This window comes from Hydra vulgaris, chromosome 11 (genome assembly GCF_038396675.1).
Source record: "Hydra vulgaris chromosome 11, alternate assembly HydraT2T_AEP".
In the NCBI taxonomy this organism is placed as follows: domain Eukaryota; kingdom Metazoa; phylum Cnidaria; class Hydrozoa; order Anthoathecata; family Hydridae; genus Hydra; species Hydra vulgaris.
This window is the reverse complement of record NC_088930.1, coordinates 8,321,365-8,347,500: the sequence shown is the minus strand read 5'-3', so window position 1 is coordinate 8,347,500 and position 26,136 is coordinate 8,321,365. Positions and strand designations below refer to the sequence as shown.

Here is a 26,136-nt window from a genome sequence, read left to right as displayed (position 1 = left end):
TAAACTTAGGTAATTTATAAATTTAGTTTTGTAGGTATAAGTTCATTCCACAAACTAAACCAATTAACTAAAAAAAGGCGTTTTAAAAAATTGTTTCATAGCAAAAACCACTAGTGTATCATGGTGCCCCACTCTCCCTTATTTAGAAATATTGTGTATAGAGTTGCGAAAGAAACAGGCTTTTTTTTGCGAAACTAATAGTGTAGTACCTTTTACTTCTTATACTATTTAACACTTTTTTAATAAATACTTTTAATTAATATTCAGCATATATGAAGAAGTTCAACTTACTGAGGTTTAAGCAGCTTAGTAAACTTTAGGTAATAACTTCTCAAAAAAATCCTTAAAAAAATTTTTAACATTTTTTTATCAGGTGAAACTTTCATTTTAATAGTAAAGAGCTATTTAAATCCGAAAAAGCTAACCCTATCATCTCCTAATCACTTAGATACAATGTTTTCTTTCTGTAATTCCCCGTTTTCCTTAATTCTGATACACAGTATAAGGAAAAAAAGAACCATTTTTAGGCTTTTCTAACTTTTTAAGCAAATATGTAAATAAAATATTATAAACAATTATAACGCAAACAGAACAAATAAATATATATAACAATTTAGCGTTAAATAGAAAGTAAGAAAAAAATTTAACATTTTTAGTTTGATTAAGTTATATGGCAACCATAACCAGTTTAAAATTATAATTATGTTGTCATCAGATGATTTGATTTTGTCATTGTTGCAAATAAATTCCTTTTGTATGAAAAGAAAATTTCACTACTTCGACGCGCCAACTAGAGTTAAATTTTTCCGGAAGTTCCGATAATTTTCAAAAAAACTTCATAATTATTATATAGTTTTATGAAATTCATTTCTTTGTATCAAAAATATGTGTTTTATCATCGTAGTATTTGGGTATTCTTTAAATATTTCAATAAAAAATTTAAAATAATAAAGACCCACAAGCAAAAAAGGCACATCTTTTAGTAATATTTTTTATAGTCATAAAAATCATGCAATTTTTTAAAAAAAACAATTTATCGCACAAGTTGTTATATGTTTTTTTTACTTTCATTGCTTTTGTAAAACAACAAAAGTATATGTTTTCCGCGTTAGCTTGTCTTTGGAGCTTGTGTATAACATATTTCTGGCTTTTACTTCTCTCATCTACGATGTAAAATATTCATAAAAAATACAAAGAATAAAGTCTTTTTTAGAATAACAAATTTTATTGTAAATAACTTTTGTAGAGTGTTTTAAAGAAACAGATTTTTTATGCGTACATATTGCATACAAAGACAATTTTATAGAAAGGTGTGTTAGGGAAGGGGATGTTTTACCCCATCAAAGAAGGTGATTTTTAACTTTTTTAACGAATTTAGTCGGCTAATTGGGTATCTGACACAATTCAGTCAGGTGAGTTTTAGTTTTTAAAAACCTCTTTTATTTTTATTTTCAAAAAACAGTACTTCTTACGGATTCAACTCACACACACACACACACACACACACACACACACACACACACACACACACACACACACACACACACACACACACACACACACACACACGCCCTTACGCTCTTATCACAGAGCACTGCGGAAGTGCATTTAATAGGAAGTTTACGCCGCCTTCTTTATCGATGTTGTAAAACTTGCCCATAGGTGGCGTAGAACAATGGATCTCTAAGCAAGCGTGCTAACCGCTGCGCTACGGCTTGAATGCACTTAGTTAAACATAGCGGTGGACTTATGACTTATGACTTATGAATCATTTGTTCTTTTTTTTTATTGCTAATTTTATTTTTAAATAGTTCAAATTTAGCAAAAACATGTTCCTTACTTTTTGCCTTTCATTATTCAATAACGTCTTTAAATCAAGAAAAAGTTGTAAAATACTGCAAATATTTATATCAAATCTTTTTATATATAATTTTACAGTTTTCAGTAATTTATCGGTAAATTTAATAAATATTGACAAATACGGCAATAAACATCAATATGCATAGCAGATAACAGGATAAAACAGTTTTAGAAAATTTTGAAAACAAATGATCATAGTTGCTACTTAAAGTTATCATAAAACTCAAAAAAATACCAAAAAAACTGCTTTTCAAAGGAGGCTTTCTAAAATTTGTATGGTCTGCTTCACAATGTATTACCATAAAATTGTCCATAACAACTGCTTAAATAAGACAAAATATTACCCATTATTATAAAATAACTTATTTTTTTTGAAAAATTCCGGAAACTTTCCGAAAAATTTTCCGAGATGAAAATTTCCGGAAATTTTGCAACCTTAGCGCCAGCATTGTTAATTACTTAAACTCATTATTTTATTTTTCAAAACGCCTTAAGGTAAAAAAAAATCAAAGTTGAACTTTTTATAAAATAAGCTGATTTAGATGCCTTTAAACATTGTTAAATAAACATTTTTGAATTATGAAAAAGTTATCGGTTTCAAAAAACGTTTTGTAAAGAGTGTCACCAATTAATTTTTTTTTAATTGCGTTTTTCTCGAAATCCACATAATACATCTCGTTAAGAAAAACGGCTGTTGCTTGCTTCATGGAATTTTTCGAAATGAAAAACTTTAAATGAAAAACCTAAAATGAAAAACTTATTAAAAACTGCTGTTGAAAATTGTGTTTTTTATATTGTATTTATTTAGTTATATACTTCGATGAAAGAGAGTTTTTTGTAGCACCCTAGCATGATGTATATTACCTGGAGTACAAATATAAGAAAATAACGCATGTTAAAACCTTTGGTAAAAAATCTTTTTTAAAAACTATATAAAGTTTTTTACATGAAACAAGCCTATATACATATTAAACTCATTGCGTGCTTTTACACTATGACATTCATTAATATAATTTTTTGGCTCTGATTTATCTGCTTCAGCAACATTCAGAGCTAAAGTTCTGATTTTTGCTGAAGAAGATAAAATAATGTATGTCAGCAAATATAATTTTGTTGCTAATTTTCAATTGAAAGTTAATTGAATTTTTTTCCAGTTTGGCTACCTTCAACCAACAAACCAAGTACCTAGAAACACACTAATATATCATTGTAAACAACTGATAAAAATTGAACATATCGCGCAAAAATTGTTTCTTAAATTATGCTTTAATCCAACTTTTTTTTTAGTTTTTACTCTAGGTGCCCCAAGAAGAAGTGTCACAGAGCACCGAGGAAGAGCATTTAACCAGGAAGTTCATGTCTCTTTCCTTACCGATAGTGCAAAATATGCCCAGAGATCGCATTGAACCCTAGATCTCTTGTTTCTAAAACAAGAGCTCTAACCACTACGCCAAGGTTCCTCTTTAATTTTAATATCTGCAAATTTAAACACGACTTCTTGCTATATATTCCTGATTTTCCATAGTTTTTGCATATGCTTTTGTTGCTATGGCTGACAATGAAAATTTTTAAATCATTTTGAAAACCCTGCAAGATGTTTTCAAAATGATTATTATTTAACTACAATTAACTAAACAATCAAACAATTGCGTGACGCAATTGTTTGATTGTTTAGTTAATTGTAGTTGAATAACTTGAATGAAATTATTAATCTTTTAATTTAATGCTTGTATTTATACGATTGTTTCAAATAATTACTTATGTAGTTTGACTACTAAGCAGTCAGACTACATAAAATACGATATAAAGAGCACTTCGCAGTAGGTGAGCTTATTTAAATTGACGTTTCCAGTCCATTTGTCTATTATGTGCAAACCCATCAGGAACCCATAGGAACGCCTTATTGATGCTAAAATTTTTTGGATTTGTCGCTTTTAATCTCCAATTATTGCAACATTTTGCAAAAACGGTATGAAAAGTAAATATTTAAACGTACAGTTTGCACAAACTTATCAAGGATTCAAAGTAAAAAAAAGGTATTTTTTGAAACAACTAAAAACGGTGCTAACATTTAAATACAAAACGTAGCGGGAGAGCATCGATAAAGTTTTTGAAAACTTCTGCCATCTTGGATATTCTGGAAAGCAAACTATCTATCAGAAAAACTGTGAAAGTCTTTTAACATTTAATTACCAAACTTTTAATATCTCATCTTGAGCTTAACAACTTACTCTCTGACAATAGATTTCAAATTCTCTAACAATCGATAAATATTTCAACTCTCTGATAATCGATACGGACTTCAATTCTCTTGTTCTACTTATTAACAGTAATAATAAAACTGTTATATGTTAAAACTGTTATATGTTATATGTTATATGTTTTATGTTAAAACTGTTCTATCGTGCATTAGATAAAAGCAGTGAGGCTTGCTGTTCTTTTCCATAGGCTTTTTTTATGAGATATATCTCGGCATGGTTTTGAAACTATTGAATCATTCCTTTAACAACAGCATTAAAATTGTTTTTTTGTGGAAAACACTATTTTTTATTTCCAGTTACTTTTGGGGTGCCACAAGATTGTGTAGCATAATGCACACCATTTTCACATACTTTAGCAGTTAACACAGTTAGTTGTTTAAACTTAGTATGATACCAAGTAACAAGTGTTATTTATCAATTGTTTTGATAATTTTTCTAACAATTTTTCTGAAGTGGCTCTACTTACTAAACAAACAATTTTATGTTTCAGCAGGTCTGGCGCTAAACATTCTGAAAGCACTAAATAAGGATCCATGAATTACGTCACACAATTTTTGACAATTTAAGTCAATTTATTAAAAGGCAATTCCAATAAAATTTAAATTAATTTAATAAGTCAATTCCAATTTATGCTAAATCGGAATAGCTGCAGTCGAGTGTACATCAACTGAGGTTTTATATTTTTGGCTAGACACTCTTACAACTAGGACTCTTAGAACTTAGAACTCTTTTTTAACTCTTTCTTAACTCTTTCTTAACTCTTTCTTAACTCTTTCTTAACTCTTTCTTAACTCTTAGAACCAGGCACTCTTAGAACTCTTAGCACTCAACAGAAAAGATTTTCTAATTAAGAACTTGAAAAAAAAAATGTTGCTTCCAAATATTGTGACGTATTTTGTGGATATTAAATATAAAATAAACAAAAAATTCGCTGAATTAATTGAATCGGTGAAAAGAAGAACATTACTAGTCCATTTTTTGTTGTTTGCACTATTTTTCATAATTTCATTCAACTTATGTCGATCTCTCTATGTACTTCCAAAATAATACTAGTCCATCTTTCTTTTATTATTTTTTGCCATAAATTAGATTTAAACTAGTCGAAGAACGATACTTAAACATTATCAAACAATTTCAACATTTGCACTAATTTTCATTCTGTTACCTAAATGATCGACAATATTAATGCATGCATTTGTATAATGAAGAATGCAACCCATACCAACAATTTCTAATTCAAAATTATTAAAGGACTGATTTCCTTTCTTGCGATTTCATACACTGTTCAAAAATGTTTGCTATTACAAATTCCTGCATTGCCAAATGACTTGTTAAAAAGATTCATAGATATGAGTAGGGTTCGAACTGTTGTTATTGTAATTGTAAAAATTAAATACAGTATCACATTACAATACAATAATATTGTATTGTAATACTAGAGATTTAATTAAAACATTGCTAATTGTTATTGTATTGTTGTGATTAAAAACAGCTACAATAACTATTGTATTGTTTTTTTTTCTAACAATTTTTTTTTTTTTCTTTTATAAAATAATAAATATTTACAATTTTTCTTTATAATAACATTAACTCAGGTTTTAAACTTTTACAATATATAGTTTTTACAAGTGTTCGTATATATATACATTTTCTATTTTGTATTTATTTTATAATATATATTTTTGTATTTTTTATTTTTTATTTTTTTGTGTTTTTTCATTTTATACTTTTTTGTGTTTTTTGGTTTTATATTTTTTTGTATTTTTTGTTTTTTATTTTTTTGCCGTTGTGCGGAAAGAAACCGAGAGTTTAGATTAGGTTAAAAAAAAGGGATATTTTAAAATAGGTTAAAGATAGATTCATAAGGTAAAAGAGGGATTTATATCCAAAACAATTTAAAAAGAATTACAGGACTTTTACATAAACATTACGTTACGAACACTATAGATAAACACTTATGTGTTACAATAATATTTCATAAAATAAGGGCTGGCAGTGATTTGCTAATCATATATAATAATAATTTTGTTGTATAACATAAAAAAAAATTCCAAGAGGGAAGGAGGTCTTTACTAAACATACAACGAGCCGTTGCTTTATTTTAGCTCATATGTTTAGTTTCAGACTTCCATTCTCTACTTGACAGAAAACATTTTTAATACAAAAATACTCACAGAAAATGTCCGCAGTGTTTCTACGGACATGATAATTATATTTTAAGTTAATAATATTCCTGATGTTCCTGATTATTACCCTGATCACTGCCATTAAGTCAATTTTTTTGTTATTAAAGATGTGGTGGCATCTACTGTTCCATATTGCACTTATGATGGTTTGAGGGAGTGTCAACAGCAGCTGCGAATTGGGCTTTTCTCCGATAAATTCGCTGTTTCAATCGAGAAAATCGAAATTATCGGAGAAAAGTTGTTTCGGGATGTCCAGGAGTTATATACATGTTTAAAATACTCCCAAATTTCAACTGAAGGAGGGCAGTAGGCAAAGATATGGATGTTGTCCTCGATTTTACCACAAGTTTTGCATTAGTTATTTTTGACGATCTGTTGCCTTGTGCTTTTGGCTAGCAAGGCCGCAGAAGGTAAACTGTTGTGTAAAAAACGAAAAAGGATGTTTTGAGCATGCGTGGGAGGTGAAGTTTTTTTTCCAAATTTGGGTCCACGGCATTGTTGTTTTTGTTGAACCATTCCAGAAAAGGTCTGCTGGCACGATTGTCTTTTTGTTTTTTTTGATACTTCTAAGTAATAATTTTTGGTTGTTTTTAGGGCGATGTTAAAAAGGGACCCGTTTTTGCCTAATATTTCGATTGTTGTTTTGTAGTACTGAGACGTTTTGTTGTCCCAGTGTTTTTGAAAATTATTCTGCTTTAAAAAGTTCCAGCTTTGGTTTTGGTTCATAAATTTTATGAGTGAACTCGCCAACCAATACTTTGAAAAGTAGTAATAATTGTGAGCTCTATCCTCTTTGCATTCTTTCAGTTGAAAGAGTGTTTTGAGGCGAAGTGCAAGACTTTGCTTCTTCGGTGATAAAATTCCGAGACCCTTGCTTTTGACGGGTAAAAAAAGTGTCTCTCTCTTGACCGGATTGTAATTGGTCTTTTGCCACAGATTTTCGAAAATGGCTCTGTGCAGACGTTCTATTACCCATTCGGGAACGGGCAGCACGTTTGCCAGAAACCACACTTTTGACATTGCTAACGTATTTATCAACATAGTCTTTCCCCTAAGTGAAAAAGTACGTAGTCCCAGAAACTTGAGTTTTTTCTCTATTTTGTTTAGAGTTACTAACCAGTTGAAATTGGTAGTATCGCTCAGTCTGGTGTAAAAGGTAACACCTAAAATTTTGAAACCGGTGTTGTTGTTCCACTCTATGCCGTCCAATTCAGGGTATATTTTGGGATCAAAACCCCCAAGGGCGAGACCCTTGGTTTTTGAGGCATTGATCACTGAACCACTTGCTTTTTTAAACAGTTTTACTTTTTCGAAGAAATAACGAACTAATTTTTACGTCCCTGGCAAAAAAGTTCGAATCGTCTGCGTACTGCTGTATTTTAAGGGGTTGAGATGTACCTGGTAGCGGGAAACCCTCTACTCTGCTATCTGCTCTGATCACCAAAGCGAGAGCTTCGGCGACGAAAACATACAGCAAGAGAGAGAGAGAGGGGATCACCCTGTCTAACTCCCCTTTCCGTAGGAAAAGAGGCTGACAGGAAACCGCAATTCAGAACAGATGCCGAAACTTCTGAATATAAGGTGTTAACAAAAGATACAAAACTTTCTCCGAGATTGAATTTTTGGAGAATCTGAAAAAGAAACAAAATGAAACTAGGTAGATTTTTAAATTGCGCGAAATCTATTAGATCACGGACTAAATGTAAATTTGAGAATATTGTTCTACCTGGGATTCCGCAAGTTTGATTTGGTTCTATAATTTTCCCCATTACTTTTGCAAGTCTTAGGGACAGCACTTTTGTGATTATTTTGTAATCAGCGCTGATTAAGGATATGTGTTTTTTTTCTAACAATACATTGAAGCTTTATAACTATTGTATTGTATTGCTGTGATGTAAATCAATTACAATAACTTTAGTGTTGGGATCAAGAACAATTACAATAACTATTGTGGTGTATTGTATTACTATTTCAAAGTCCAATAGCTTTTGTATATTACAGTATTTAGATTCTTTTTCCGCGCATTATTTGGTCACAGAAAATTCTGAGGTGCCCGTTACGCTCGTTTTTAGCAGTCATTTATAATCAATGATATATATTACATAGATATCTAACTCGAGCCGCGGTTGTGAGGCAAATTTGTTTATCGGAAGCCATATTGAATACTGGCAAAAAACGCAAAAAAGATATCATAATATTTTTAAAAAACATCTAATTTTACTTTTTTTACTAAAGAAATGGTTATATCTTGCTCTACTATTGAAAAAAAAGGAGAACCTTTTTATCTCGAATTAAATAATGCAATTAAATTTGAGGATATTGAACCTGATGATATTAGCTTTGAGTTTTTATCTAAACTTAAATCACTAAAAGACAATAAATCACCTGGAGCTGATAAACTTTGTTCAATAGTCCTCAAGAATTGTGCTACATCGTTTACTTTACCACTAACTCTTATATTTAGAGAATCACTTAAAACCAGTCAACTGCCAATCCAGTTCAAGTCAGGAGATGTAACACCTATATATAATAAAGGTGACAAAACAGTGGCCAGCAATTATCGCCCTATTTCATTAACTTCTATTCCTTGCAAAATATTAGAATCTATTATAAGAGAAAGAATTGAAAAACATCTCGACGAAAACAATTTACTAACAATCCAACAGCATGGTTTTGTAAAAGGAAAGTCTTGTACCATAAATTTGTTAGAGACTCTTGACTTTATTTCTTCGTGCAACAGCGATGGTATACCTGTTGATGTAGTAATGCTAGACTTTGCTAAAGCTTTCGATAGTGTTCCTCACAAGAGACTCTTTGCTAAATTAAATGCATATGGTATTAATGGCTTAGTTCTAAAATGGATGGAATCTTTTCTAAATAATAGAAGACAAAGAATAGTTCTAGGTGAAGTTGTTTGTGAGTGGGTTGAAATTTTTATTGGCGTGCCACAAGGCTCTGTTATTGGACCCTTAATGTTTATTATATACATTAACGATCTGCCAAGTAAATTAATGAATAAATGCAAATTGTTTGCTGATGACACTAAGATTTTGTCCAAGGTAATTTCTGATCAGTGTACCTCAAGTCTACAGAGGGATTTAAATACATCATTTAAATGGACAGAAGACTGGCTTTTAAAGTTTAATGTTGATAAATGTGTAGTAATGCACTATGGAGTAAACAACAAAAAGAATCCTCTATATATTAATGGCATAAAACTACCAGAATCAAACAGCGTAAAAGATCTAGGTGTAATATTTTCTAAAAATCTCAAGTGGAAAGATCAAGTTATTTCTGTAACTAATAATGCCAATAGAATATTAGGTCGAATTAAAAAATCGTTTGCAAGATTTGACTGTCATTTACTTAAATCACTATACGTAACCTTTATTCGTCCATTTCTAGAGTTCTCAGTACCAGTATGGTCCCCTTACCAAAAAGGTGATTGTAAAGTAATTGAACAAGTTCAGCGTCGAGCCACCAAACTGATTAAATCAATTAGGTTTTTCACTTATGAAGACCGATTAAAAGTTTTGAAATTGACAACTCTAACTAAACGAAGAGAAAGAGGTGATATGATTCAACTATTCAAAATAATGAACAACATTAATAAAACAGAACATAACATACAAACTGTTCAAAATCATATTAGAGGTCATTGTTTCAAGTATAATAGGGAAACAACAAAAAATCTGCAAAGGCATAATTTCTTTTACAATAGATCAGCAAACTTATGGAACTCATTGCCTTTGGAACTAGTCAAATCATTGTCTGTAAACTCCTTTGAAGCAGGAATCGACTGTTGGACGAACAGCAATCGATTGAAGCGGCTGTCACAGTGTGCTTAAAAGCATTCTCACAGGCCAATCCGGTTACAGCAATAAATACTAACTAACTAAATTATGTTAGTGTATTTTACAAATAGAGTGCTCAATGTTCTTAAAGAACAGAGCAATAATAAATTAGTAAAAAACACTTATCTAACTTTTTCTTCTACTTGAAGTTTTACCATTGCTGGATCATCAGGAAGAGAACTCTTCCTGATGATCCAGTAATGGTGAAACTTCAAGTAGAAGAAAAAGTTAGATAAGTGTTTTTTACTAATTTATATATATATATATATATATATATATATATATATATATATATATATATATATATATATATATATATATATATATATATATATATATATATATATATATATATATATATATATATATATATATATACACATATAATGTTTACTTATAACGATTTTTTTTTTCATAAATATCAATTATATTAGAAAAACACAATTTGCATTATCTCAAAACCAGGTTTTTTGTATATATATATATATATATATATATATATATATATATATATATATATATATATATATATATATATATATATATATATATATATATATATATATATATATATATATATTGTATATGATATAATATATATAGTGGGAATACTATTATTAGTAGTTAATTTATTATATACTGGTAATAGAGTATTTACTAAATACCTCCTTTATCCAAGCCATGTCCAGTTTTTTCAAAGCATATCATAAATAATAGCTTCTTTCCAAGATAATAAATTTATTTTTATAACTATAACCTTAAAGTAATATCAACTACTTTAAGTTTACTAATATAAAAATAACATCCAGATTAAGTGATTATAATCAACTTTTTCGACAAAAGCGCAACATTAACTATACTAACAAGATTATGTTGTGCCATTTTTAATAAATAAATCTAAACAGGTCAGACCATTCAAACAGGTCATTATTTAATGTTTATAATTTCTTGTAAAACTAATGCAGAGGTTCATCGCTAATTTACGATGTTTTGCCAGTATTCAATATGGCTTACGCCATAAAAAAAAGCCTCATATATCCTAACGGTATTTTTACGGAGTTAGACATCTATGTATTTATATATCATTGTTTATAATAAACTATATAAATTTTATTTCTTTTGAGAAATGAAGTGAAGCCAGGAAAACCAATGAAGTATATATATTACCATAGTCACAAGAAATAGATCTATTTCTTGTGACTATGATACTACGTATACTTAATAAATATTAAGTTCAGGGGCGCTCGTGGCAACCGTTTTTAGCAACCATTTACATATATAAATTTTATTTATTTTGAGTTCAATAATATAACTGTTTAAAGAATAATTTGTTTAGAATGGGTGGGGTGGGATAATATGAATAGAATTTTATATATATATTTTTTTAATATATTTTTTTTTTTAGTTAATTACCACCATAAAAACTTTTGTTATTTTTCTTTACATTCAGGGTGTATACAATAAAATCACAATGAGTAGAAAATAAATATATTTTCAATAACTAACTTACTAATCCTTTTTTAACAACACCTTTCATATATCCATATTACCCCACTGGTGGGGTAATATGGATACTCATAATATATTTGATATGTATATCACACTTATTGCTTTTCATGAATTTAAAAGGTCAAACTATATTGGTTATGACTAGCAGTTTTCTTTTTCTGACTGATACAGTCTTCTTTTTAGTTTTGTTCTTCTCTATTTCTTGCAACCTTGCGTCAACATCTTGAGCTATTAAAACTCTGCCCTTTTTGGCCAGAAGACTTTGATACATTGTATACTGTCACCTCTTCCTTAACAAGTTGTATGACAGTCATTAATTTGCTGTGATTGTATGTACCAATAGTCTTGCACTGATATTTTATTTCAGGCATGATAGTTTATTTCAGTCTTATTATTTTATCTAAAATATAAAATTAACTTTAATTATGTAAAATATAAAACTTAATTATAAAGTAAAATAAGGTAATAAAATAAAATGAGGAATACAAAAATAAAATATGAAATATTTAAATGGGAGTTAAAGTTTTACCTTTGCCATTCAAATAAAACAAATTGGAACTATGATCTTAATGTAAATAGTTCAGTAACAGTAGATAAAAGTATTATATGTTACTGAAAAATGTATAATACTATATTTAAAAGCAAAAGTGAGCTTAAGTATATAAATAAATGTCATGCAGCTTATGATTTTGTAACAAAATTCTATAATGTTAATAGGATTTTATATATTTTATATATATCAATTTTACTCCATCTTTATTTTACTTGTATATCCATTTTAGATTTTTGTTTATTTATTAATAGGGGTTAGAGAACTTATAAATTAAATTTTACATGTTGTTACATGATGGTCCAACTAATAAATTTACATCATTATTCTTGGATAAATAATATTACTGAAGTCTGCAGACAAAAGTTTTGAAATGTAATGTTTTTTTTATTTTTTTCAAAACAAAATGTTTTACATTTTAACTATTCATCTAAATCAAATATAAACATTGTTAATGCTAAAAAAAGAAGCTAATTATGTGTATAAACTGTTGGTAGTTTTCAGGTTTTAGCGTTATGTATAGATAACTTACTCCATGCATACTTATTGAATATATCCATATTACCCCAACAATCCATATTACCCCACCCTACCCTAATTAACTGCTAATGACTAATAAATTGCAGCGTTATGGAATCAGGGAACCATTGACTTGGGTAATTATCGATTAGATTGTCTAAAAATGTGAACTACTTTTGTTTTGCAAAAAAATGTTCTACATTTTCAGACTACTAATCACCTATCAGACCGTACCAGTAAAATTTGGAGGGGGTCATTTTTGAAAAATGAGGCAGTTTAGAATACCAAATAAATATTGTTCTTGATTTGCATAACAAAATTCTTGTATAACTTTGCAACTAGATCCAAAAGTCCAGTTACTTTATGAAACACATCCATCCATAAAAGCCTCAGGGAAACAAAAGACAAGCTTATATTAGAGTAAGTGTTAGTACTAACACTTAATCTAATATAACCTTGTCTTTTAATGTCTTTTTTGTCTTTTACCTAACATTAATGGAGTTTCGAAATTAAAGTTTCGAAACAATTGGATAGGTGCCTAATGTAAAAGCAAATAACCAAATGGAAGAAATGGTAGTAATTGATATCTATTCCCAGCTGTAAAAGAAGTACAGGTCAAATCTTTTTTACAGATCAACTCACTTTTACAGAGCTATATAAAGTTTGCAATTTTATCAATAGAATCAATAATTATATATTAGTTGTACCCAATTTCAAGGTCACAAATCTCAGAGACTGGACTGTTTAAACGTTTATTAAATTTTGACATTACAATAATTTTTTTAATTACAATAACAATAAATTGTTATTTTATTATAAAGATGAATTACAATACAATAATTATTGTTATTGTAGTGGGTCATTACAATACTTTTTTTTTCCAGATACTGTTATTGTATTATGAAGATAAATTGCAATACAATATTTATTATTATTATATTACAGTATTAAAATAATTGTAAATCACAAGTATTGTAATTGTTTCTAAAAAAGTTAATACAATAACAATAGTTATTGTTTCTGTTGATGTTTTCATTACAATTACAACAGTCCAAACTCTAGATATGAGATGTGCTGAAGTCATAAAAAATAAAACATGGTCATTTAAGTACTAATTATTAATAATTTTATTAGAAATAATAATAAGTATAAGTATCTAGTATAAGTACTAATAATATTAGTACATATTAGACTTAATTTAGACTAATACAGCTAAAACTTGAAAAATACTTTAAAAATTCAAATTTCTTTTTATTAAAGTGTAATATGCAATAATATACACATTTCTATTGAAATTGTTTACTTATTACTTACACTGAATGAGGTTAAGGAAATTCTTTATGTATATCTCCCTAAGACTGAGAAAGCCACTACAGCCGAGGAGGCTATTTTATTGTGGTTACATCTCTCTATCAACATTTTAACTCCAAAACTCAAACCTTGATGAACAAGGTCGATTTTTTCGACCTTGTTCATCAAGGTTTGAAATTTTTTGTGGCTGGTATTTTTTAACGCTAAAAAGATTGTTCTTTAAAATTTATAGATGAATACTAATTAAGTTAAGAATATTGAAAAAAAAATTTTTTATTAACTTGTTGCTCTCACATTTGAGGCAGGGTTATACACACTAGGGTTGCCAGATGTCTCGATTTTATGAAGGAGAACTAAGTAAAAAAAATATTTTTACATATTTGGCGCAGAATTCTCCTTCGTAAAATCAGGACATCTGGCAACCCTATACACACATATATAAAGAAATTATTTCACTTGTTTATTTTATGTTTAGTAAAGCTCTTAAGCTAGTTTTCAATAAAAATTTTGAATTTTCTGAGTGTAATAGAGTAAAAATTCTAAATATCTTTTGAAGTGCACAAATTTTAATTTATTTCAAGTTAATAAACATCAATAAAGTTTTTAATAGACTTACTTTGAATCTAATATTCTTAGCTATCTCGGTTTACTTAAGTATAGAATTGATTTATATATCGCTGTTTCAATATTTATATATTATTAATATACAAATTAATGCCACACTTATAAACTATTACCACTTTAGTTAATAATAATAATAATTATTATTATTTATAAACAATTATATATTGTTACAAAAATATTTTTAACCTTATATATTTATAAGATTGTTATATAAAGTGCTTTGTTGACAAGTAAAATTAACTTAATAAAATTTTCAGAGCTCTAGTATGAATCATTCATGAATTTTCGAAGAATTTTTTTTGGGGGTTTAATAAGATTGCAAACACAGGTACTTTATACATGCAAAACAGGCTCTAATATTTTAATAATGATTTCTTCATTAGTTTTAATATCAACAGTGTTGATACAAATTTTGATGTAATAATTTTGAACAGAATGTAAAAAGTAACTTTAAGTTTTTATTAACTTGAAATGAATAAGATTAAAAGTTTATTGTTAAATTGCTTGGGTTTTAGACAATGAAAATTACTTGTTTCCAAGCTTTATAGCAATTGTCATTGGAGGAGTATTTCTTTCACTTTCAATTTACCAGGTAGTTATTTTTATTGCATGTATATGTAACTTAGAGTTTTAAAAAAATTTAATTTATTTAACAAGAAATTTTTTTTTTCAGTAGTTAAAATAAATATACCAAAAAATTGTGTTATGCCTAAATGTTAATTTTTTAAAAGTAAAATCAATAACTTTATGTTTTATTATTTACTTAAAATGTTTTTGTTTCTTTCAGCTAACTTTGCGCTTGCAAACATGCTTGTGAACACACACTACTTAATTCTTGTTTGAATTCATTGTTTGCTAATTTATATAATTTAAAGTCTTTTTTCTGTTAAACATTGAACAACCTTCAGTTATTTTAGTTGCTTCCAGTTTCTTCAGTTATTTCCAGTTTCTTCAGTTGTTTCCAGTTTCTACAGTTGTTTCCAGTTTCTTCAGTTGTTTCCAGTTTCTTCAGTTGTTTCCAGTTTCTTCAGTTACTAAAGCTATTTTAGTTTTCTTCAGTTACTTTAGTTGTTTCCAGTTTCTTCTCCGAAAACATTTTAACTATAGTAAAATCAATTAAGTTAGGTAACTTTAGCATTTAACCTTCCAATCATATTGTAGTTTCTAGAAAACAAAGTATAAAGTTAGACAGAAGACTTGAAAAGTTGTATCTTGTATGATTCAGTAGTAAAATTTCATTAATGTAGATAAGAAGCAATACAGGACCAAGGAATTGTGAGGCCTTTTGAGGATGACTTTTTGAAGGCATTTAAAAAGAAACGATTTAAAAGTTTTAAAAAACGTTCTCAGATACACAATATAAAGCAAGCTTATGAGAAGACCAGCAAGCCAAACTTTATCAAAAAGAGAAGACCAGCAAGCCAAACTTTATCAAAAGTTTCAGATATGTTGAGAGCAATAGCCTTTGCCTCGCCGCCTCAAGATGGGATGTTAGAAATTTGTTGATCAAAGACTCAAAGACCTTGCTAATAATAGAGAGAAGACTGATTGGATGATAGTTAGAGGGGTCAGAATGTTCTCCAGAGTTTTAAAACATTATAAAAACAGATGTCATTTCTAGCCAGCAGGAAAACAAGGTTTAATCATGCACTTATTAAATAGTTTAAAGAGAGTTTAGGAGAATTCTAATGAGAATATTTTTGTAAGACTATGACTGGAATGTTACCTGGACCATAAGCCCTAAAAGAGTTTAGTTGCAAAATGGCTTTTGCAACGGAAACTGGAATGGTTAGGATGTCAAGCAATGGGTTCCCCTGTTTAAATTGAATAGCAGGAAGAGTATAGCCAATAGATACAAGAGTTGAATAAAAAGAGGAGTTCTTTGAAAATAGTTCACCCCTATCCTTGGTAGAGCTAATAAGATCAGATTTGTCTTTGTTAATGACACTGTTTAGAATTTTTTAAGTCTCTAAAGTCTAACTTCTGAGAAAAAATACTGATTTAGTAAACTGGTAATAATGAAGCTTAGCATCAGACATCACCTTTTTACATTGTTATTTTTGCAATAATAATAATTCTTGTAAAAAGATGAAAGAAAAGTTACAAAGTTAACTATTTTTAAGATAGTTAACTTTGTGACTCTTTGTAAGACAACGATTTAGGTAAAAGATTAAGAAATACTCAAATTATGAGTTTTAGTGCAAGCACGGTCAGTATTGTTAGAGCTTATTATTCATCATAATGCATCGTCATTGTTCATCTTTATTCGCATGCATCTTTATTGCTCATCATACTGATGAGCAATAAAGTTATCAGTAACAGCAATTTTGGCAAAGGGGTAAAAAGAAAGGGCAAAGGTTAATTTGATCAGAAATTACATCTAAAAGATGTGTAAAAAAATCTAAAAAATGTATAAAAAAGTTTAAACTTGAAATGAAGGAAAGCAATGAAGAGCAAAGAGAAAAGTAAAATGGTGAAGAGGTGCTAAGTATGAGCACATAAAAGAATGAAGGATCAGAAAATTCAAACCTAATTACTCAAATAGGTGAATTAATGCCTTTGTATATGTTCAAACCAAGCATGTGGCTATTGAAGTATACTGAGAAATATATTGTTAATTTATTATTGTAAAACAAATATAATATGAAATCAAGACAAAAATTAAGATTAATAGCAGAATATTTATAATATACTAATACAATGACAAAAATAAGACAGACAATGCAACCAAACAATACTTACAATTATAAAGAATAAAATTTTTTATAACTACTTAAAATGAACAAAAATGTACAGCAAATCTATCACCAAAAAAATAATATAATAAAAAATTAAAGCTAACATTCAATATTTAGAATGGAAACATCTACTTTGACTGAACTTTCGATACTTATAAGAGTGCAAATTTCATTAAATACTTGGCGTATTTTAGATTTCAATGTTATGCATTATTTTAAAACTGTTGCTTTTCTAATAATTTATTTCAGCATAATGCAAATTGTATTTTTATATTTTTAAATCTGCATAATAATGCATAATGCAAGTTGGATTTTAATATTTAAAAATATTAAAATCCAAATATAAACAATGTCTTGTTTATAATATAAAATGTTTCTTCTTTGATTGTGCTTTTTTATTTTTAATTTATTTTCAATTTATAATTAATTATTGCTATTTTTAATTGAGTTTTAAATTTAATTGAAAGCATATACAATTTGTAGAGTTTAAATTTAAAGCGTGTGTTTATATATATATATATATATATATAAACAGTTTGGTCACCAAACTGCAAAGGTGACATTGAAATATTAGAAAGGGTGCAACACAGAGTGACAAGGATGATAACGAACTTAAGAAGCTTGCTGTATGAAGACCGTTTACAGATACTTGGTTTAACAACATTGTCAGAAAGAAGGAAGAGAGGAGATCTTATTCAAATATTTAAGATTTTTAATGAGATTGAAGCAGTAGACTTTTTAAACAAACCAGTATTTTCAAAATCATGCAGAGGTCACAGCAGAAAATACAGCAGAGAGCAAACCAAGTTTGTGCCAAGATATGAATTTATCATAAATAGAACTGTGAATTTGTGGAACAAATTGCCATTGGAAGTGGTCACGTCGGGAAATGTAAACATTTTCAAAAACAGTTTGGACAAATTTTTGGCATTAAAAAAAAAATAATAATAACTTAGAACTAACTATATATATATATATTTTTTTTAATTTGTTCATTATTATCTTTAGTAAATTTTTGTATATTTTTAGATTGTCAAAAGCTGTCAAAGTGAGTTTTTAACTCACTCGCTGTTTTTTTAACAGCTACAGTTTAAATACTACTACTACTACTACATATATATATATATATATATATATATATATATATATATATATATATATATATATATATATATATATATATATATATATATATATATATAAACAACCTAAAAAACTAGGACTTCATATTTACTGGCAAGGGGGGGGGGGAATGTTTATAAGTCTGTAGCATTACATTATTATGATACTATTGGTGGAAGACTAAGTCTGCCTTTAAAGAAAAGTAAAAGTCATTACTTTTCTGAGATGATACAGCGATTTTTCAAAACTCCTCAAAATGCTTTTTAGGTTTTTCAAGTAAAATGCATTAAAAAGAAAATTAATCTCATAATCTCTTTGTAAAACATTTTTTGAAACTAATAATTTTTATACATTTTTTCATAAATCTTCCATAATATTTATTCAAAACGTTTAAAGGTAACTAAGTTTTATTGTGTAAAAAGTCAACTTTAAGTTTTGATGGCATAAATTGTTTTGTTTAGAACAGTTTGAAGTTCACATTTGAATGACTTAAATTTTTTTTCTTCTGTTATGTTTTTTATTAGTTAAACTATAAGCTAATACAAAGGCTATAAATGTGAGTCTTTGTGACTGGTGCCCAGAGTGAATCAAGTTAGGAATATTGCAAAAAGTTATTTTTGCAATATTCCTAACTTTTTTGCTGCAGAAAAACAATTAATCTTTATCTTGTTATGTTTGTTATACATTATGCATGTTTTTTGAGCTGTTAAATATATTTTTTAGATTAGCAATACTGTATTATGGAGAAAAAGAGCGATTGTTATGTGCAGTCTAAATGGAGGATTCGACTCCTCAGCTGTTGTGTTTCTTATTTTTAAGGTGATTTTTTTGGTCTTTTTTTAAGTTTCAGTATAATAAAAAAAATTAAAAAATTTTTAATAAATTTAAAATTAAGATCAAAGTCAAAATAATAAAACTTTTTAAAATTTACTATTGCCATTAAACATTTTCCTCTGCATAAACATAATTATTAATCAATGATTGACTTGAGAGTGTGAAAATACCAAATCATTGTAATATAAGTTAAACCTTTTGGTTTATAATTAACTTGTGAGAAGCATATGCAAATGTTACACCAAAAAAGGTGTAACATTTGCATATGCTTTATTTAAAAAAAAAAAAAATTTAAATCTTTCATTAAAATTTTATAATCATTCTTCAAAATAGTTTTTATAGTTTAAATTTTTTCTTTAAAAGTCTTTGCAAAAAAAGTTTTAAAAGTTTGGTGTAATAGCTTACATCAAACTTGTAGTTATAATAATGTCAACAAATGGACCGTTTATTTTGAAAGTGATATAAGTCCATTTTTTCTGCTTTCGAGATATTTAAAGGTTATCATTTTAGTCGATTAAAAAATATGCATAAATTGTACTAAGTTTGGCAATGTCTCTACAAATTTAGAAATGTGTAATTTGATTACATAAATGATTTGCATGTGAATTTAACTAAAATAACATATTTTTTCAGGGTCGTAAATGGACTTACACCACTTTCATAATTATTGAATTGTAAAAATCAATAAATTTCAATAATCAAACATTAATTTTCACTTGAAATACATTGTTTTGTTCTGCTTTTCTTTATAAAAAAAATAATAACAAGAAATTAAATAGTGTCTTTTTAATTCTTAACGTTAAACGAGCTTAACATTAGTTACTGGTTTTTATGTAGGCTCATTATATGGAAGTGTTTTGAAATATTTATGATGCACAGGAGGTATGTAAGGCAATAGCTGCATCATATCCTTATATTTTTCATGTGTAATGGGTCTGGCATTTATATACAAAGACTTTACCGCGATTTCAAATTTTGGTGGTCTTCCTTGAACAGTTGGTGATAAGTCTAAAGTTTTCAATTCCGTATCTTCCATTGATGTTTTATATGAAATAGTATATGGTGCACTTTTACAAAACCTCAGCCAACATATTTTCAGCTGGTTTACCTTTTCTCCTTCAGTATTTTTTTTTCTTTTTTGAGTTGCATTTTCTGGATATTTTGTTGAAATAAAATTCTCACGTTTCATTTTGTACAAATTAAACTTATTATTTCGTCAATATTGTTTTATAATCTCATAATAATCCTCAGGAGTGTGCAAGGAATTCTTTTTTTGTAATGCCATTTCTATAACACCAAAATCTGCATCGTTTGGTAAATACGAATGCCCAAAAAGCAAAAATTTATGGTCGATGATTTCAATGTTGTTTTCCGAGGACTAGACAACTCTTATCACATCAATGCCATTTGAATATTTCAATTTTGCCCAGTGCACATATCACTGTAAGCTATAACATGATTTTGGGTTGTTACATTTTGTAAATGTCTCAGGCAACAAGATGTAATTTCCTGTGATCCCCTAGAAGCAGTAATTTCGTCCCACACATACATAAAAACTTTACCCTCATGAAAATTATGGAATCCCTCGTTTAAAACATACATATTCTGCTTATAATATGCTATCGAAACAGATAATTTTGGATATGGTAAGGCTTTTTGTAAATCGAAAGAAAAGGCAAAATACCTTTCTGAATTTTCTGTTGCTAGAATATTACCTTCTTGTAAAGTTTTTCTTGCTAATTCGGCATTTTTTAAGTGAACGTCATGTCTTTGTACAAGAGTTATCTTTTCTTCGTCACTGTTTGTTGTCTGAATTTTTATGTTAAAGAAATCACATCTTTCACACGTGTCTTAGCGTGGTTGATGGAAATAAAACTTAAAATCTCTTTTAAAGATTTCCCTGTATTCATTAACTGCAATTTCATTAATTTCCACACATTTTTCTAAGTTTAAATTAAACATTTTGTTTATTTCGATTCAGGATTCAAATACTTTCGTTCTGGATTTTGGGATCGAGTGTAATGACTCTCAAAAACTTTTTCTATGTTCTCTAACAAATATTATCACAAGTTCACTAGTTCTCCTGCAAGAACCATCCATTCTCCCACGCAAGTCTTTTGGAATATCTTTTGCTTTTAAGATGCAATCGATCCGTCCTATAGATATATTAAAAGTATTTATAAAAAATTTCTTACATACTAAAATGTTTTCACGAGGAGTGCTCAAGTGAAATTTATACACATTAATCCTCAAAGTTCCAGCATAATTTCTTGGCCTTCTTCTTTTTACAGGATAACTATGAACACTTTCATAGAGAAATAAGTTTTGTTTATCAAAGTCGCTCATATTCCAAAATTGTTGAAAAATTATTTTACGTTCTTCTTCATTAATACATTCTACACATTTTTTCGAACAGTTACAATTTTTATTTTCAAATTTTTTTTCCAGAATAACTTTACCGTTTTTTTGTACAATATTCTTGTCTGGAATTTTGCTTAATTTTACTTATTCTTTGGGCATATTGTCCTTTATTTTCTTTCGCAGAATTAAAGTTTTGGCTATATGAAACATCATCCTCATCTGATGTACATTCTAGCTCTATAATTCTTCTTCTTTTTGTAATTTTCTTTAAACATGTGTTTTTATTAGTGGAATTATCCTCATCCTCCGATTGTAAGACTCTTCTTTTGTTTATATTCATGGGCTTTATTTCTGTGTGATTTTATATTTACAATAGAATAAAAAAAATATCTTAAACTATAGTAAAATAATCATTTATTATTACTTCCTACCTGTATCACTATCTGATGTTAACATAAAATTATCCATTTTTTATAGAATAAAAGTAAATAATTGTAAAAAATATATTAAATTAAAATATCGGCACTACACTTTGATACTGTCAAACTAATACTAATAACAATGCATTTTAGACAAACATTTTGCTGATTTGCAATTACGCAAGTTCTTGAGACATGTTAAAACATGCAATATTAAGCACTTCTGTGGCCAATGGTTTTTTCATTCCATCCTATCTGTCAAATTACGCTTTTGTGTAATTTGGCGGATAAACTTTTTATGAGTGCTTAATAAGTAATTCTAAAGAAAATGGACTTACACCATTTTCATAATCAATTGTTATGCAATTTCATTTATTAACGAATTTTAAATTGATCAAAGCATATGGATATGTTTAAATACTAACTGTAAATTGTTTATAAATAAAAAGTGCACACTAAGTTAAATGTAAGATATGTGGTTTCTAACTTTTTTTTGAAAAATGGACTTACACCACTTTCAAAATAAACGGTCTAAATAAAAATGCTAACTTTTAAATTATTGTCATAGTGTATACAAACACATGGAATTCATATAAAGACAGATTCAGATTGAATAAAACTCATTTTAACAAGACAATACTTTGATAATATGTTCCGGTTTCTTCCACTTTGTTTAAGGCTATAGAACGATTTTTCAACTTCCAATTTAATTCATTATTTGGTTATTTATTATCAGGTGGTTGTGCATCATGAATTTCACATTCTATTAGAGCATGTAAATATGCACTTTTTGCATAACAGTTTTATGTACAGAATGAGTCATGATTGCGCTTTCAGATTCAAGCCATGCGTGAAAATATTTCAGAATAACTTATTTTTAATTAAACGTTTTGTCACATATTGATCTTTATTTATTGACTGTTTAATAAATATTGAAGTTTTCTTTTTACTGAGTAAATTCATTTACTACTTATTAGATTTTTGTAGTTTAGAAGAGTATAATATTTTTCATTTAATAGTTTTCATTCTATATCCATCACTTTCTCTCATTTGCAGGCTTCTTTACTTTGGATGACATTGATATAAAAGTAGGTACTTTTACAAGATAACAGTCAATATATTTGATGTAATCATTTCTGAGTTATCAATAATGCAAGCTTCAACAAGAGTATATTAATAAATAAATGCACAGAAAGTGAAAAGCATGTATAAAACAAAATTTGCAAGCTAAGCAAGCTGCCTGCCTTGCCATATACGATCATGGAAAAACGATTTTTATAACTGGTTAGATTTTAATAGTCATGCTCTATTGTTTTGTTTTCTCTATTTTAGGAAAAGAGCAATTTCATTTTTAAATATCTTTATTTCCAACATGGCTGCAAGTAACTACTAACAGAGCTAAAAGTTACTGGAAGAGAATGAAGTTTGTAAAGCAAGATAACAATTCACAAATTGCAAATTATATGAATTAGGAAAATAAGATAAAGGGAGCAAATTACTAAGAACTGATGTTCAAGGAAAAAAACTAGACAAATAAGGATTTTTGGAACACTTAAAAACAGTCAAAGTAAAAGGATGAGACTTAATTGAATGACCAGTAACTCAATGAATTTTAACAAAAAAAAAAAAATTAACCTCTTAGTTTTCACAAACACCAATCCATCTAGCCTATCCATCTAAACACCAATCCATCTAGCCTATGGAACTATAAGTTACTACATTTCTATTAAGTAAAAATATAAATATACATTTTAAGATTTTTTAATCAAATACAATACAAACACAAAAATGACAATGTAGCCAATTATTACCAAACACAAATACGAGTTTCACACCAATCTGATCACCACTACAGTCTTTTCTTAAGTTTTATTTTTAAGTAGCTTTACAAGTTTTTTTTCACCATGCATTTTGAAAAACGGAATTTTGCTATTATTATTTGGTTAAATGTGTAATCTTTTTTGTTTTTGTAGTTGATTTATGATACTGGAGTACAGTTTTCTACCATTTTGTACATTTACAGTGGTTTGTCATTATTATTAATTACATTTGTAACAGTGTTTCTGGTCCCTTCTCAAATAAAATTAAAGAAATGGTCAATTGAAGAAGAACATTACTATGAAACAAGTATAAATGACTGTATAGTTCCAAAGAAAACAATTTATGCTAGTAAAATTAATTCTGCATTTGAAAGGTAATACCTTTATTAACTTTTATGTCATCAAAAATTATTAGAATAATGTCTAATAATAAAAGTAAACTAATTTGTTTTTAATATCTTTAAAAATTAAACAACAGATTTACAAAAGTTTAGAAACAAAAAGATTTATTTTAGAACTGGATCAAATGTATCCATAACCTCATCTCATCAGGTGCCTTCATGTCAACAGGTGCCCGCATCTCTGCAGATGACCTCATCTCAAGAAATACTCTCATCTCAACAGACACCCTCTTTACAGCAGATGTCCTTGTGTCAACAGATACCATCTTCTCAACAGTTACCCTCCTCTCAACAGACAGTATACAATTTTTCTGTGGAGAAAACTGAAAATCTTACACTTGATGTTAGTACATTATCGTCTGCAAATGGTAGCATTTTGATAGAAACACAAAATATTCCACGTAAGATAATAAAATGCTTATTATTTTTTTATGTTTTTTTTTTTGACAAATACAGTTGTAGTAAATCTTGCTCCTCATCCTACCTTTTTTTCTATTTAATTGTTCATTACAGCACTCGGTAATGATCAGTTATTTAGATAGAAGTTTAGTTAAGTTTTTATTGCTAATGTAAACTTTTCAATTACTCTTTTGGAAGTCCAGTTTAAACAAAATAACAAGAAAATTTTTGTTTAAACTGGGCTTGAAATTTTGTCTTTAAATTCAAATGAAAAGAAATGCTAGAAGGTATACTATTTATAAATAATGTTTTTAATATAAGGTTGCATCTATAAGAACACAGGTTTTGTGTTCCAGCCTCATTTCTAATGTTTTTTGTATATAAGAAAATCGGTTATACACTAGTGAGTGACTACTAACTAATACAAGACAACCTATGTTGTTTTGTATTGTCATCTAATTCGCTGTCATTGTTTAGGATGTGTTTTTTTTTAGTTAAACAATCATATGTAAGATATTACAAATGCAATAAAATTTAAACTGTTCACACAATTTTATTTACATCACAATTTTAAATATAATTTTATATTTAAAAGTAAGCTTTCCTTCAATCACCGGAATGTGTGGCTAGTTCAAAATTACTTTTACTTGAATTGTAAAAACAAAGCAAGCAAAATATTCCATTATTTATTATATTTTAGCATTCAATTAAATTTTAAAAGTTGCAATAAATTTTAAAATTACATTATTTCTATTTCCTTTTTTTTTTTTGTTAGCAATTTTTAGTGATGTCATGAAGTTTTTTTTTATTTAAATGGGGGGCTCAGTACATACATTGTTTTTTTCTTCTAAAAATATTTCATAATCAGTACTAGAAATAAGCCTTAAATTAGGCTTGAGTTAAACTTAAATTAGGCTTAAGTTAAAAAGTTTTAAATAGCCTTAGTCCCTCCCTTTGCCTTTTTACTTTTCAAAATTTTCAAATTTTTGACTAGAACTTATCTTGAAGACATAAAGAAATTTGAGGGATAAAGACAAGATTAGCTAAAAAGAAAGATGAATAAGATATTGCAACCAAAAAGAAAATACCAAGTGTTAGTTTCTTGAGATTTAAAAAATGATAAATCAAAAACAAAAGAGCTGTGTTGTAAAAGTAAACAAGAGATACTAATGGAATTAATTAATTAAAGCAAAGTTTATTATTTCTTTGAAATCAGAAAAACTTAAATTACTGACTTTGATTCCTTTGAGAGTTGATGCATTAATTATACACAAAGCTATTTTTCTGCTTTTCTAAGAATGATAAAAACTGTAAGGTATTAGAAACTAATGCGTGGCATAATGGAAGAAAGAAAGAAAAGAAAATTAT

The 26,136-nt window shown here is 27.9% G+C and overlaps 1 protein-coding gene across 3 annotated transcripts in view; it reads left to right on the top strand.

Moving 5' to 3' along the window:
- The window catches only part of LOC100197779 (equilibrative nucleobase transporter 1), a 56,285-nt gene that overhangs the window by 10,353 nt on the left and 19,796 nt on the right, over positions 1 to 26,136 (top strand). For all 3 annotated transcript variants that reach the window (XM_065809988.1, XM_065809986.1, XM_065809987.1), the window contains exons 4-7: positions 15,190 to 15,266; positions 19,258 to 19,353; positions 24,122 to 24,342; positions 24,484 to 24,770. In XM_065809988.1, the coding sequence (XP_065666060.1) occupies positions 15,190 to 15,266; positions 19,258 to 19,353; positions 24,122 to 24,342; positions 24,484 to 24,770 (681 nt within the window). The remainder of the gene's footprint in view (positions 1 to 15,189; positions 15,267 to 19,257; positions 19,354 to 24,121; positions 24,343 to 24,483; positions 24,771 to 26,136) is intronic.